Here is a 16,860-nt window from a genome sequence, read left to right on the forward strand (position 1 = left end):
TTAAAAAATGAGAAGATGGAAAACTAGAAAAGGAACAAAACCTCAGTTCTTAGGATGAGAAGTCTGTGGTGTTTATAGAATCTTCTGTCACTCCCCTTAATACAAGAGAAATAAAATCTCAGGAATAATTTTTAATGCAGTTTTCTGATGGAAGAAGCTCTCCAGCTTTGCATGGCTTTTATTTTTTTCCCCCTGCATAGTGCTTTTTAAAAAATACAAATAAATATGGATGTCATTTTAATTTCTTTTACACTTTAAAATAGAGATTTAGCTTTCTTTTCTTTCCCTGTGTATTCATGTACATACAGTAATGGATTTTTAGAAATCATGTTCTTAAGCACCTGACTTCGAACATTTCTGGCCTTCAGGGACCAGGAAGCAAATTTGCCTCTGCAGTTTTACGCAGACATAGGTGTATTTTTAGGCTATTTCACAATGAGTAACACACTTCCCGACGTTTGCTGGGTGGGGACTGGAACCCACGGGTTGGCAATGAATGGACAGAGACAAATGCTCTGAGAAATCACGGGCTGGCAGTGCGTGTGCTGCTGCCGCTGCTGCCCCCGGCGGCAGGACGAGCCGGTGGAGCCCCAGCTCCTCGGGAATGCTGGGAATGTTGAGTCAGGGACTGGCAACCCAGACAGCCAGGATCGCAGCTGACTGAGGGAGACTCGCTGAGGGACAGAAAGACGAGGGACAGGAGCACACAAGCCTCCCCCGACTGCAGCGGGTTCCCCCTCTTCCTCCCCTCGGAGGTGCTCGGTGGCTCCGGCTCTCCCTGCTGCCTCCTTCCTCCGCGCAATGGGATGTCAGCTAAACGTGATGTTGTAAAATCCATGTGAGGACGAAAGACAGATGCAATGATTTGAAAGGTGAGAAGCTTAAGCAAGAATATGGCTGTAATACATGACTGTAAATTATTTGTGATTAAGGAAATTGCTATATATTGCTTTTTACAACTACCTGGTAGCTGAATCTGGAAATGAATTTGCAGAATATTTTACAGTGCTTTAGAAATACATTGTAATAAATGGGACCAAGTGCACGTCTTATTCTGGTAACAGAGTGCCTCTCCCTACAGAATCGTCAACCAGAAATCTCTCTTGCAATTTCTATTAAAAGCAACCATAGGAGTCTTTTGTTGTTGTTGTTGTTTTTTTTTTTTTTTTGTGCCCAGTGTTTAAAAATATTATTGTTGTTGTTAAAGTTTTCTAGAATAGAACCGATAAGCTTTGGAAATTTTTAGCTTTATATCTAAATACTGGATAACGTTTGGTGTTTTAAAAACCGTGTCAGGAAAAAGGTGAGAGATTTGTTCCCTTCTAGTGGCTGGCAAATGGAAAGAGAAACTAACAGAATATTATTTTTCAGTTATATAATTAATGAATACTTACCAGGGTTCCTCATTTATGGTGCTGTGTGGTTTAATTTTTTTAGGAAGAGATCATTTTAGACTGGACAAGACTGATGGATATGATGCATATGATAAAATCCACGCATATACTCATCAAGGGTACATACATATTTTTTCTGGGAGCACTAGAGTAGTAATGTGATGGAGAAGGATTTTTTTTTTTTTTTTTATTAGTGTATGATTGATTTCTAGGCGGCTACCTGCTAAGCCTTGTGATGGATGGATGGGAATGTACTCCCTTAGCGGCGAATTGCTGTTTCCCTGTTGACGGACACGCCAGCCGACCACTTGTATTGGCAGATACAAGCTCGTTGCACATAAGCACGGCCAATAAGTGCAGCCAAGAGGAGGGCAAATCCTACTTGTCAGGGTTAGTTTTCTGGTTGGCTTTTAAAACCAGCGGTTTCACTTGACTATTTGTTTGTTTGGGATTTGTTTTTATGTCCGATTCCCGTGCCCGCATCCCCCGGGTGCGTGTCCGGGGCCGCCGCTACATACGCGGCCCCTTCCCGGAGCCGCACCGGGCGCAGGCCCCGCTCGGCTCCCCCTCCTCCGGAGGGCGGGGAAAGGAGGGAGGTCCCCCCTCCATCCAGTCACTTCTGCCCTGGCACTCCGTTTCCCCCTGGCACTCCTTTTCCGTGTGGCCAAGTCGAGGACGGAGCAGATGCCCCGTCTCGCCCTGCCCTGCGGGGAGATGCTCAGGAGCGCTACCGCCCTCCTCCCGCCTCAGGGAATCGCGGAGCTTCACGGCGTGGATTCAGGGCCCTTTTCCAGCCGCGGGGGCACTGGCGACCTGGGACTCTCCTCCCATCCTCGCTGCTCGCCAGCGAGGGGGGAGGAAAGCCCGACCACCTTCCCGGCCAGCTCCCCCTCAGGCAGCTGTGTCACCGCAGCGCGTCCCTCCGGGCAGCTCTAAAGCAATCCCGCTGCCAGGGGGGCTTCCTTGCATCCTCCCCACTGCCATCTCCAGCTCCGTCGGTGCCCACCCTCACGGCCCCGCCCTGCCCTGCCCGGCCCCGCTCCCTTGGCTACGGGCGGGCAGGGATGGCGAGCGCAGGTGAGGGAAAAACCAGCGATAAAAACACTGCCGGCACAGCAAAACGAGGCTCTCGCAGCCCCAGCCCTACCACGGGCTCATCTGCTTGAGCACAGTGTTTCCCAGTGTCTTCCTTTTCCTGAATACGAGGAGGAGAAGGTCCCCTCTTAGGGCCTGTCTACACACTTACAGAGTGTGTAATAGTAAATTAATCCAATTGCCTTAAGGAATATGTTTCTCAGGGAAAAGTTCTGTTACAGTTTCTTATGGAAGAAACTTACAGAAACTTGGCTTTGTGAGTGACTGTGTTAAGGGCCGTGTGTGAAAGGAACTCCAGATTTCAGTGGTTTAAAGAAACATTTCCATTACTGTTAGTTTTGTTTGAAAGTTCTGTATAAATATAGCTCTCAAAGGCATGAAGGTGAGTTAGCACTTTCACTTTTCCTACAGATATTTGGGAGAAGGAGAGGCTTTCTGTTCTGCGAGTGAAGGGAAGGGAACATAATTCCTTCCTCCAAAGAATCTCGGTCCTTCCAAATAAATCTCAGTCCCTGAGATTTGTGTCTGCCCAACTCAGGTTGGAACTAGATGTTTAAACTGTGGAGGAACCTTGTGCAGTGTGTCTTACAAGTGCACCTAGGGCGGGGTAGATCTTGCAGTTAAGAACTGAGAAGTTCCTTATTTAGCCTTTGAGTGACTTACCATACTCATTATCCGTTCTCTTGTGGTTTGGGTGCATTTGGAAGAGACCCATCTTGTCATCTCTCTTATTCCTTGGGTGTTTCTTCAACTCCCCCAACTCACTGGTGGTCAGATTCTGGTGGAGGGTAGTGTAAGATAGAATTGTCCATGCCAGTCCCCTCTCCTGTTCCTTGCCTGCTCTGAAGGCCATAGCAACGTGTGGGACATATTCGTTAGCAGGCAAATATGAAGTGAACATATTCAACCATTTTAGAATGTCAAATGTGTGGTATTTAGAGAGTTGGCTATTCAACATGCGTGTTTTTGTAAAAGAATGCTCAAGGTTAATTTTTTTTTTGCTTTAGAAAGATGATTCTTGCAGACCTTTGAAGGATGACTAACAAAAAAGAGTGGGTTGTTCACCCCTCAAAGAGGGTGAGGCAATCAGCCTGTTTATCACTTCCAAAGACAACATATGCTCTCCCACCTGTATCTCTTATGGTGCTTATTATATTTTTATCTGCTATGATGCATTTGTTATCTTCTCTGTTTAATTTAGTTTGTAATGTGTTGGATATGGGGATTATTAGTCAGATCCACCTAGGAATATTACTGTGATACTGATTTTTAATTTTTTAATTATTTTTATGACTGCTCTTTTATCTGTGAGATTGTTCATTTTAGGATTGCTTTAAAGTATTTTTGGGATCTAAGTTTCACTTTTTGAGTGATCATATGCACTCAGCAATGATGATTTTGCCTCAACTTGTTTTGCACACTACTGCTAGCTTATATTTTCTATGAAGTCTTGGAAAAAGGGTAAGAGTTGCTTTAAAGCAAAATGAATTTACAATTTGTTTTTAAGAGTCATGGTTGGTCAAGGAAAAATAGTGCTGCTTCTTCTGAGTGATACTTTCACATTATGAAAATGCAAAGTCATATTAGCAAAAACATCAGTTAAATATTTTTTCTGGAGCATTTTTAATTAGTCACTTTTAAAAAATGTAATGCATTTTATGAAGAAACAGTCTTTTGCAATCTTTTGAAATCAAGTGAGATGGAGTTATGTTGGTTTGTTATTGCTTTTATGTAAGATGTGGAAAAAAGCCCCAACTATTTCCTTATTTCCTTTGAAAATGGCTGTGGACTACATCTGAAGGTCCAAGAAAGTTTATAAGCATGGATATGCAGTGAATGTTTGTATAAGATAAGCCAAATTCTACAGAATGCAGAAATTTTAGGAGTTATATTTTAGAGTGAAATCAATTTAAAAATATCTTAAATTTTGTGGGAAATGCCATGGGACAATGAAAGGAGTAAAAAGACTGTATATATAAATACATATTGTGTATGTATGTGTGAAAATGATGTGCTGTAATTTCTGGGATAACTACAGAGCTGAGGTGGGAAGTCACAAAAGAAAGCCTTGTTTATAATGATTGTTTAGCTGGATTTAATGGGCAATTGGTTTTGGAGGAAGTGAAAAAAATATAACAAAATTCTCTGCTATTTGTGAATTTAGTCCAACAGATCCCATGTTACACACAGCATTGGTAATATGTGGGACCATTTCCCTCCAAGTAAATGTCTTGGATCACTTGGGGTGAATGCTGACTTATTCCCATTCCTAATGGAGGTTTACTGTGTCCATACTTTTAGTTACCCTATTTGGCATCCACTTGGATTGTCCCATTGCAAAAATGGAACAAATTGAATGGGCTTGGAGACTACAGGACTTGAATTCTCAGGAACTGATATTTCTTTATGGAATATGAGTTGAATCCTGTTGCAAATTGTGCTGATGCTTCTTCAGTTTGCACTATTGTTATCTAAGCACTTTTCATGGTAGGTAAAATTAATTTGCTTGTAATCTGCTAAGATATATATTTCATTATCTTTGCTATGTGCAGCGTCTGAATCATTTAATTACCTTATAAAAAGGCACAGGCCTGTTATTTCTGTGACAGTGTGGACTTTGACTTAAGCAGTTTTCTGTTGTGTGTTTTTTTCCTCAAAATATATTGTTGTTTAAATACAGTTCTTACCGGTTTTATTCTTTGAACAATTCAGATTAGTGGACAAATATGACATGGTGAAGCACAGTTCTTCTTGTTGACCTATGCCAAATAATAGAGCAAGAAATGGGTACTCTCAAGGGCTTCTCTGGAAGACAGTTTGCTGTGTAAAGCATGTTTATTTTTGATGGCTTAGTATTGGCAGTCATGATGTACTTTGGTTTTCATTTATAGGCCTCATTTGAAATCTGCTCAGACAATTTGCTTTTCCTTAAGGAAAGCAGTTACAATAACATCTGTCATCAGCATCGGATGTTTATGTCAGATGCTTGTGAGGACTTATAAATTGCACTTGTGAATTGGTGTGGTTGTGGTTTCTAAGATGGGTTCAGTGTCAGCACAAAGCTGGAAGGTTGCGCTGTCCTATGAAATTGTTAAAAGCCAACAACCAAGTGGTTGGGGAACTCTTCAACGTTTTCTGTGAATAAATAAATAAATAAAAAGGTAATTCCTGAAGTGCAGTGCCTTCTAATGGTTCCAGGGTGCTGATAATATGATGAATTGAGGGCTAATCTGCTAAATCACTTGGATCAGTTACAGAGCCTGTAAATTCCTCGGAGAACTTTGATCTAATGTGGCTGAAGCACAGCCAGATTCCTTCTTTGGCGTGATACTGAAACATGAGCGTGCTCAAATCCTAGTGAAGGCAACAGAGATGTTCTCCAGGCTTCAAAGCATGATGAATACACAAATACATACTTTTTGTTTTACAGTTGGAGTATGTATATTACTACTCTTGAATGAAATAAATGTAGGATGCATAGTGGATGTTTGTACTTGCTAAATATCCCAATATCTCAGTATTCTAAGAAAATGCTGGGGGCTACACAGGTAGTCTTAATGCCAGATTCTATTACTATTCTGTTGCTTTCTTGTAAGAATGGAAGCTTTGTAGAGAAAAAGAAAAAATATGGCTTTATCCTGCAAATATGTAAGCCTGTGTTTAATAACATTCATGTGAGTAGCCTTAGTGAATTCAGTTGAAAATACTCCATTGTGTGGGAGTATTGCTGATCATTTCCAAGATAGGCTTAAGAGTTTTAAATGCATCTTAAGATGAAAAGTACATTAATGTAAAAGACAGAATATTTTTAAACATACTTAATGTGAAAATAGACAAATTTACAAGGCTAAGTATAAATTCAGTCAATTTCCTTTCACATTATTTTCAGTTCTGAAGTTTTTTTTCTAAAACAAATAATTGCAGTCTTTAATGTGTGTTTATTGTATGTCTATGGTGAACAGCCTTGTGTTTCAAAGACTGTGGGTAGAAATGCTGTCAATATAGATGAACAATACTGGGCTTCCAGTTTTTGCTAGAATACTTTTAGGTTTCTTAACTCATGCTTATTTTTAAGCTCTAACTTTTCCAAGATAATTGAGTCTATAAAAAAGACAATGTTTCTGTAAACTGTTTAGTAGTCATTCAAGTTAGGTAAATGTTGGCAAAAGCAAAGCAAAATAGTACTACTCATTAGGCATAATTTTAAGTAATCCTGAAGAGTGTCATATACTTTTACATTTTAATGTTTTTTCCCCAAGGAGACTATTTTAGTAAAAATGTAAGATGTGGGTTTTTTGTTGTTGTTGTTGTTTGTTTGTTTTTGTTCTTTAGTAGTCATTAAACTAAAAGTGCTGTTTGTCTGGCTAGCTATGTGCCTTAGAATAATCCTCCACAAAATACCGGAGTTGGTAAATGCAGGCTTGCGTTGATAAACGAGATTTCTTATTGAGAAAGAAATAAGAGGGAAGTGATTAAAAACTGCAGGATGGAAGGCACAATGAGTACTGACCAGGATATAGAATTTAGCACACAAAAGACACTGGCATACTGGCAAAAACTACGATGTAAGGAAACCTTTCTGTGGGAAAACAGAAGCTTGCCAAGCCTTTAGCAATATCTGTGCATCCTGAGAAGGCCATTATGTGCAGGGAACTTGAGAAAGCTAAAAAAAACCCCCAAAACTGAAGAGGTGCAAGCAGTGGTTTGGAATGTACGTGCTTCTCTCCCTTATTGCTTGTGATTCACTCCATCCGCCCTCCCACCCGCCAATAAAAAAATAGGATCTCAAAGTTGCGCAGAGCAGATGGCCAACAAAACAATGACACAGTGAGCGTGGGACTGGCAACTTCGGTCACTTAAAACTGAGGGGTTTTACTCTGGCAGGCAATTTGGCGTGCAGGCTGTACTTGGTTGTATTTGCCCAGGTTTGGTAGATAGGATACCCTATAGCTTCTTATAAAAAATGTGTTCTCCTCTGGCAAAACAATGAAAATTAGATGTGATGATTCTGCCGTTACTTGGCTATAGAAGCCTTTTTTTCTTAAGGTTCTATTTTCAGGGCTTTTAATATTTTACACAACATGAGAAAAATAGAATGAAACAAGTCTGAAATTTCTCACCTCCCTTAAGCATCTTAGAAACCCCAGGGAGACTTTTTGTCACATGCAGGAGTGCAGGGAAAATTTCTTTTAATAGATGTATTAGAGCTAAGACATTAAGAATTGGAGTTTCAAGATCAAAGAGAGACCTAACTGAAAAGTTACAAAATAATGGAGGTGTCAGTTGGTGGAGTTTAAATATCACTAATATTATTTAAAGTCCATTTCTAATTATTATCATGTTTTAAGAAGTTTTAAGACAATTACAATGTCTCTAACATTGTAATAAAGAGAAAAAAGCATTAGAAAAGGGTCACTCTTTTTGCATGTTATGTTAAAACTGTGAAACTTGTATAAAAGAGTTAAAAAGGTATTGTTGACTCTTCACTTAAATATGTTCAGGAGTAATATAATTGACAATCCTGATAATTTTGTCACAGCTGCTTGCTTTTCAAGATTTTTAATACTGCATTTTGAGCAAATATTTCAATTGCTAGAGTTCTCTGATTGATTGCATGACAAGTATTAATTGCTGTCACTGCACTTGACAATACTAGAATGCCTGACAACTTTATTTTCCATATATGTCATTAGGTGCATATTGAGCAGCCATTGCTGTTTATTCCTTCCTATACTATTTCTTCTGTATGAAACAGAAATGAAAGGCAGGCAGGTCTGATGAATTATTTCTATAAGGTGATAAATTACAGTTCTTTCATCTAGCATTGATGGGAGTTCAGGGACATGACCAGCTTGCAAGATCAAAATGAACTTTATTTGCAGCTACATATGTACTATTTTTATAAGAAACTGCAAGAGAAAGGAGGTAAATCAATGTCTGTTGACTAGTAAAAAGAAAGTTATTGTGCAGACTGTAGTAAAACTCAACATTTACATTAGCAATGCAGATTCAGGACACTCTAAGGAACCTAAATGAAAATGCTGTTGCTTTTAAAGTTGTCATGTGTATTTTGTTTTTCAGACTTCTAAGGAATAGTAGAGTAGTAGGAAGAAATAAGTGATTTTTCTTCTCAGGATTGAAGAAAAAGTGGGAGGGGAATAAGTAATTTGGTCAGTCTGATATGCCTGATAAGTAGGAGAAGAGAGTGCTTTGCCCTTTTAATAAAAACAATGCTGGTCTTGTACTGCCCCCATATGAACCAGCATTTTGTTTATGTTTTGGTTACTTTATTAATAAAGAAGATGTACTGTGCTGCTCACAATAGAGAAAGGGAGGATACTCTACAGTAGGTTTCAGTTCTCTGTATCTAGTTTGCATCAGCTTGCTGGGTTGGTTTGTTTGTTTTTCTTTTGCATCAGCACAGATAAAACATGCAAAGAAAAGAATAATCTCCGTTGAGAACTTGTTGAGCCACTGTTAAAGCAGTTGAAAGCCCAGGTAAACCAAAAGAATGTGCTAGAAATATATTAGTGACTCTTGGTCACTACTTTTAATACATATGTCCCTGGACTTTTGTGTACAGAAATGTTTTTTGTTGTGATGAGAGTATTTAAATGATTAATTTAATAATTATTTTAATTTGCTAGGACATGTGTTGATGGAACAGATCTTTTCTGTGAGTCTTCTTTTTGTGGTGTCTCAAAACACAGTCCTGGTGGAGATATATGAGCATTACCTTCTACGTCATCTTTTATTTCTTCTGTTTTGTTGCTTTGGGTTTACATCCGGGGAGTTGTATAGTACTAAAGAGTTTTAGACAGTTTGGAATCAGATTGATAATTTCTGCACTTAGCTGTCACTACGTATTATTTGGGGAGTTTAGCTGGAAGGAAGGGGTTCCCTTAAAGCTTTCGGTGCTGTTACTAATGTGTGAGCTCTTGGCTGAATGTTAATATTGGCAAGTAGTTGTGGGAAGCTATTAAGGATTTGGCTGATATCCAAACTTCCTGCTGACTAGGTGGTTCAGGCTGGAGGAGGACACACTAAAAGTCCAACTCATTCCTGAGCATGTGAGTGTGTGTAAAGAGTGAAAACCAGGACTTAGGGGGTTTTGTGTAGACAGTGTTTAAAGGGAACCATGTAATTATGTAAAATGTAGAAGCAATGATTTGAAAAGTAAATTGAGTGAGACAGACCTTCTATTAGCATCATATTAGAATCCTGTGTTTTAAGTCTCTATAAAAATAGGTAGTTAAAAGTCAAAATGCTTTGTCAGAGGCATAAGCAATGTGGGTAATGTGAACCCGTGCTATTACTGTGTGCACAGTGCAGAGATTTTAAAAATCAAAAGAACCTTTTATAGGTCTACAGTCTATCCCTACTGGACTGAACGAATCTGAGTGACTTTGTCTCAGAGAAGTTTTTAAGGGGATGTGATCTTTCTGAGTTGTATTGGAGCTCTTTTGTTCTGGCTACTGCAACATCTGCAGCTTCCAGGCTCCTATCAAGAGTGAGGGTTGATCTCTTTAGCTGTGGGTATTCTGTTCTTGTCTTGGGTGAAATATTATTACTTGAGAGTTTTCACCCTCCCCTCCCCCCCACAATTAAAATAGTAATATGAAATCAATTTACTTGTCAAGAAAGAGTGGGCAGGTGAGATGTAGATGATTCTAAGTTCAAGTAGAACGGCTCTGTTGGCTGGTTCTTTGGGAAGATCAGAGAAGGGACCTCCTCTCTCTTATTCTAGGCAGTAGATGATGATCTGTGTGGCAATTGTTGAGGCCCTGAGGCTGATATTGCTTCTTCATGTCTCCAGTTCCTGATGTGTTGAGACACACAGTAAATCTTCCTGAAGCAAGGAAAGCTCTGTGTATAAGCAGTAAAGAGTAGAAAATGATGTATGTGCCCTCCCCCCCTCCACAGGCTTCTACTGTGTCTGAGATTTTCACAGCCATAAAGGAAGTCTCAAGGTTTATCCTTAAGATGGATATGCTTTGAAAAAGCCTATTTTCATGTGCCTGCCTTTTTCTGAGGTGTTTGCAAGAAAGCCAGTCTGTGTAACACAGGCTGGAGATGGTAACGAATTGCAAATGAAAATAGAGATGAACTGTAAGAATTTCTTTAAATCGGGGTTTTCAGCTTTTGGTCTCTGAGCCATCCTCAATAGGTCATTAAGGAAGAAAACCAAGCATATTGTCAGTGTGTTTGCCCTTTCTACATAGAGGTCTCTGTTTTGATTACAATAATTCTAAAGGAAAAAAAAGGCAATAATTGGAAATGCTGTGGAGGTAATAACATTTCTTTGGTGGTGTTTTGCTTCCCTGTTCCTGTTGCTTTCAGAATTTTCACAAGCTTATGGAAGTTACTATGTTAAATAGGTATTTGAACATTATCATTAAAGAAATTCAGGGAGAAGTTAACCTTCCTTTGGATAAGGAATGATGATTCTCCTGTAGGGCTCAAAGGTAAGTATTGGAGGGCTAAGTGAGATGAAAGTGTTGTCTGATTTGAGATGGGAGCTTCCAAAACTTCACACAAGTAGAGAAAAGAAAGACCACAACTAATAAGGTGTAAAAGGCAAAACAAGTACCTAAAAATACATATCAGAGACACAAACAGAAGGCTGAGTAGGTTATTAAGTAACTCTAAGAAAATAGCATAGATTAGTTATTATCAGACTGTGGCAATGAAAAGGAAAAACACTATGGATCTGATGTAAGGATATCCTGTACCTCTATTTTTTAGGATGAAGAAGTCTGCACCAAACCCCCCCACATGGCCATGTATCATGTGTGCTGCAGCTCAAAATATTTTATTTTATCCAGTTTAAATTGCCATTGACAGCTTCTGCTAGCAATTTAACTTTTTCACCAGGCTGGATAAAACTTTTTGTTTTGTTTTGCTTTAGTTTTTTTTCTGGGCAGGGGGACACAGAGTGGGTAGAGCTCTGTGTTCTCCTGGAGAAAACGTATCAGTTTAGAAGACAGCTGCTTTTGCTTAGGATCTGCCATGAGCCAATGGAAGGAAAATGATCTTCATCTCTGATCTCATGGGAGATTCTTTGCAGGAGTTATAGAACTTGTTTGGGAAACTAAAAAGATACAAGGATGGATTTCTCAAAGGGCATGTGTGATGCTCTTTGCCTGGCAATTGAGATTTAGGATAAGTAGCTGCATTGCTGCAGTCACCATGATCAGATACATTTTTTTTTTTGGTTGATTAATGCATTGAAGCTGAGATGACAGACAAACTGCACCAAGCTCTTTTGGTGGAACATGCTGTGGGTCATCTCTTGAATTGCTGGATGACAAGTGAAAAGAGGGGCAGGTTTTGTATACTGATGTTGGAATGTCAAAATTCAAAAATGTAAATCAACAAATTACATCCGGTTCCTTTATATCTGTGGGCCTTGGGGCTGAATTTGCGAAGCTTTAAGAGGCTTTAATGGCTCAAAAAATGGGAAAGAAGTGAAAACACAAGAATGGCCACTTGTACAACAGTAGTTGGAACAAGCTGGAACATCTCAGCTAATTCAGATGCATGCTGGTAATTCAAATGAAACAAAAATGCTGAAGACTGTGCTGGCTCTGAAACTTGATGAAAACACAACATATATCATGCAATTCTTAGAGCTCATATAAGTCATGTTGGGGTAATGAGGGATCAGTGGAGAACTCGACATACTTCTTGTTTGCTGACATCATTAGTGTCCATAATGTTTTATGTTAATATTGTTGGTGAGGATTTAATAGACTAGATCTTATTAATAAATATGACAATTAATTATACTTCTACCTGCCCCTGCACCAACACTTTTCACAGCAGATGTCGAACAGATGTTTTAAAACACTGGGAATAATGCATCTATCATAATGAGGATGCCTTGAGGGAATGGTTAAAAATTACTGGGTTTGATTGAATCCAACTTTTGTTCTTTCTGTAGATACCTTTGAAATAAATGGTCCTAGATCTGGTTGATGACCACCAATTTAATTAATACCATAAATTTATTGAAATGGTTGTATTTGTTTCAGAAAACCCCAAAAGGCCTGCCTAATCCCAAAGTCCTATTGTATACTTATTTTCGTGCTCTGGAAAGTTAATAAACTTACTCAAAACTTGCTAAATGTCTAAAAATAGTATTTTAAAATTTTAAATTGGTCCACATCTGTGTTGTTTGGTTAAATAAATTACAAGGCTAGTTCTATCAAAGAAATGGAAAAAAAAGAAAGCAAATTGTATTTCACAAGCATTCCTTTTCTGAGTGGAAACCTAGATTATTGTCATGGAAGCTTTTCCTGAGAAGCTTATTAACAACAGATACTGGCATGTTAGTACTTCATTAAACAAATAATACTGTGTCATATTCTAATTGTTTGTAAGGAAATATTCTCTAAAATTAGCTTAGATTTATTGTTAATTTTTCTTACTAAAATATGCTTTTACTGGTTACAGCTGAACTATTAGAAACAGTTTCCTTCATCTTTTTTCCTATCCTAAAACCTCTTTGTTAATCCAAACAGAAATTAAAATATCTGCATATTTCCTTGTTCTGTCTAATATTATCAGAGAATGCACAGAACTGCTGAATTTCTGCTTCTGTGCTGTGTTTTGAAAATGTAATATCTTAATTCTTTGGGTAGTTCTTAATGTCATCAATAGCTATCTTTTGTCGTTCATATAAATTTCACTCAGTCATTTATTTCCATTAATGTATCAGCTAAAGTGTGTTTTTGGGCCCATGTTGTTCATGGCAACATAAGTTAACTCAAAATTTTGTTAAACTAACTCAAAATTTTCTATCAAGAAAGAAATGAACAGTTTTCTTCTGATTGAAATTAGTCTGAAAGTGCATTTCTAACTAGTCACCCTAAATACTAAATGTAGAGTAGATTTTATTTGTGAAGTTATTGCTTTGGGGAGTGAGTTACTTTATTGTATGACATATGGTGATTACTTGCAAACTTATTTTCCAAGATGAAAACTTAATTTTATAATTTTTTTTCCTTTTTATCCCCAGGTCTGTCTTTGGAGGAAAAATAGATTTTTGCCTACTGGAAGAATGCAGTGAAACTGCCAATATTTCTAGCTGGAATTATAAGTTTAATATTCAACTTCAGTGTTACTAATTTCTTACTAAACAGTACCTCAAAGTAGAAGAAAAATGTATGGAAGTGCAAGAACAATCAGCAACTTGGAAGGGAGTCCCTCCAGGTCTCCCCGTTTGCCGAGGTCCCCCCGCCTGGGTCACAGGCGAACGAGCAGCGGGGGAGGAGGAGGAACAGGTAAGACGCTGTCGATGGAGAACATCCAGTCCCTTAATGCAGCCTATGCAACATCTGGACCAATGTACCTGAGTGACCACGAGGGTGTAGCTTCTACTACTTTCCCAAAGGGCACAATGACTCTTGGAAGGGCTACAAATCGAGCTGTGTACGGGGGTCGGGTCACAGCCATGGGGAGCAGTCCCAATATTGCGTCCGCTGGGCTCTCGCACACGGATGTCCTTTCTTACACGGATCAGCACGGAGGTCTGACCACATCTTCACACCATCACCACCATCAGGTTCCTTCCATGCTGAGACAGGTTAGAGATAGTGCCGTGTTAGACCTGCAGGCTCAGCTTAAGGATCTACAGAGGGAGAACGATCTTCTCAGAAAAGAACTGGACATTAAGGACAGCAAGCTGGGATCCTCTATGAACAGCATCAAAACTTTCTGGAGTCCTGAGCTAAAGAAAGAAAGAGTGTTGAGGAAAGAAGAAGCAGCTAGAATGTCAGTTCTTAAAGAACAAATGAGAGTTTCCCATGAAGAGAATCAGGTAAGTAATTATGAAGGTTTCTTTCTGTTGGTTTACAACTAAGCACTTGATGTTTTGCTCATGTTACTTTATCCTGTGCTGGAACAACTTTTGACGTTTGCCATAAGAATTGTATGTCTTGATCTGTTTGCTTCTGGCTGCTAAACAGTAGGAAAGCACACTAATAAGAGTCCAAATGCAGGTTATAATGCATGCAGCATTCTTTTACATTTTAGCTAGAGAGAATGACTGTTTGTCATTACCCTTTCTCCTACTTTTGACACTTTCTCTGTGCCTTTTTTTTTTTTTTTTGCAACAATATCCTAAATATTCTTGGCAACCTTTTTCTGAAGAGGTAAATGAATCACCTTTGCAAAAGTATAAATAAACATCCAGAGGCATATTTTGTATGAGCTGCACAGGGATTTAACGGTTATAAAGTTAAAAGAAGATAAATCCCCATATGCAACTTTTTATATTTCTGCATTACAGAATGAAGTTGAAGTTGTGTTTTCAGTAACATTTCAGGGACCTGTGTCTTATTTACAAGATACTCCTTTTCTATGTATTTCAAATTATTTCTATTCACAACATAACATTATTTTTCTGAAGTAATGAGTCAAGTATTTTAATGTGGATGGATCAATCTATAAGACCAAGCTTTGAGAATCTATACTATATTACAAAGAAATATAATCCAGTGGCACATAATAGATAAAAAATATCTCATATTGCTGTCTCCACACACTTTTTGGCTGCTGGTCTCATTTTAAAGCTGCTCCTTTTTAGACCATCTGTTAACTTTCCCCAGACAAAAACACAATCCTGTGTTTCTCTCACTTCCAGATTCCAAATCTAAACTTCCTTGCTGGCAGGCAGCAACAAGTGAAATTTTGAGTTTTCTTCCAAGTTTGTGATCATTAGTGCTTCTCAGCAAACTTTCCTCCTTTTAGGCATGTCATGAACCTAAATCTCAACAGAACTAACAACTGTTACCAGTTACATGAGTGGGAAACTGGGTCACAGTCAGGAATTCAGTACAGTGAATTAACTTATTACTTTCTTCTATAACTTTTGTATCCAGACTGACAGTAAGTTACTGAATATTTATGTATGGTAGGTGCACAAGGATGCTGCTGGAACCAATATTATCAAAAAGATGTTTGATGGAGATTCTGCTATTCAAAACCCTTATTGGTTAGATACTTTACTTGTGATAGTGTCACCTTTGTAGGAGGAATATTCTAATACACTCTGTTCTTGTAGCCTTTCTTATGGAAATGTCACATTAATATCTTATATTGACATTTGGAATCTGAAGCTGGTATTTAGAGATTTCGTCATCTCCCTAAGTGGTTATACTTTTTTCTTTTTTTTCCTAAAAGCTGTTTTTCCTCATCTCGAGGGGAAAGTAAATTAGTAAGCCTGTTAGTTCTCCTATTCATTAATTCATTTATCAGAAGATTATATCTTTCTGACAAATACTCTTATTTTCTTGTAACTGCAAACCTGACAAAAACAATGTATTTTACCCTATGTGTGTATTTAATATGCATCCTTCTATCCCAGTATTCCACTGCTAACAATGTCCCAAAGGTCACAGAATAGACCTGGTATGCAGTGATATCCCCTCTAGTACTTTTTATGATCCAGCTGGAGTTTGCTTGTGCTTAATAATGCTCAGTGGACTTTGAATTAAGCCAGGTACTTTTGGACCTGTTTAAAATGCCAGTGTCCACAGTCTCTTAGAGCAGTGAATCCCACAGCTTAACACATCTGTGAAGTTCTGTTTGAAACTGCTTTTCATTTGGTTTTGCACCAGATTTTGGCTGCTTTAGCTACGATTTGCTGTTCCTTGTACTGGAAGAAGACTTAAATAATTGGTGTCTTGTGGCAGTCTCAGTGCCACTTAATGATTTTACAGGGTACCATCTTCACATCCCTCTCTCATCTCTTTTCCAAACTGGGGAATCTTAGCACGTGTGATAGGTCCTTGTGTGAAACGGTGACATTGTTTCCAGACCTATTACATGGGGGGCTTTTTGAGGTGAGGAGACCAGAACAGATTGTTTTTTATAATACAGGTGTAATATGAGTTATGTGTTGATGTCGTTGCATTTGCCCCTTTTATTCTGTATGTTGCTCCCAGGAATTCACAACACTTAAACTGATCTTTCTAGTTTTGGATGACTTATTTATTTATTCATTTACTCCTTTGAGTCAGTAAACTGAGCTAATATTTTAAAGGAAATAGTATAGCTGAAGAATCTCACCACTGGTTGTGATCAGTTTAGATCCCAAGCTTGTTATGCATAAAGGTAGGATTCTTTTCACTTGTGTATAACTCTTATCTCCCTGAATTTCATCTGCCAGCCTTTGACTTTTTTTGCTCAGCGTTATAAAATCCTTCTTTGCATTTGGCTTTTGTCTCTCCTGCCCTGAATAACCCAATGTCATGAGGAAAATTAGTCATCTTAGTGTTTACCCTGTTCTTTAAGTTACTCAGAATGTGTCAGTCAGCACAAAGCCCAGCCACAGGTTCCAGCAAAGCTCCGCAGGGACCTTCTCTTG

The 16,860-nt window shown here is 38.6% G+C and overlaps 1 protein-coding gene across 9 annotated transcripts in view; it reads left to right on the top strand.

Annotated features, from left to right (window-relative positions):
• Window positions 1–595: 595 nt before the first annotated feature.
• ERC2 (ELKS/RAB6-interacting/CAST family member 2) overlaps window positions 596–16,860 on the top strand; it is a 413,891-nt gene continuing 397,626 nt past the window's right edge. For 4 of the 9 annotated variants that reach the window (XR_007628669.1, XR_007628670.1, XR_007628674.1 and 1 more), the window contains exons 1-2: window positions 597–872; window positions 13,510–14,310. Coding sequence is in view for 1 of the 9 variants with exons in the window: in XM_050312867.1 (XP_050168824.1) it covers window positions 13,654–14,310 (657 nt within the window). In the remaining 8 variants the exon portion in view is untranslated. Of the gene's footprint in view, window positions 873–13,509; window positions 14,311–16,860 lie in introns of all 9 variants that reach the window. The other 5 variants (XR_007628671.1, XR_007628672.1, XR_007628673.1 and 2 more) reach the window with 2 other exon arrangements.

The sequence above is a fragment of the Myiozetetes cayanensis genome, unplaced genomic scaffold (assembly GCF_022539395.1).
Source record: "Myiozetetes cayanensis isolate MyiCay16 unplaced genomic scaffold, myiCay2020 scf18, whole genome shotgun sequence".
NCBI classification, from domain to species: Eukaryota; Metazoa; Chordata; class Aves; order Passeriformes; family Tyrannidae; genus Myiozetetes; species Myiozetetes cayanensis.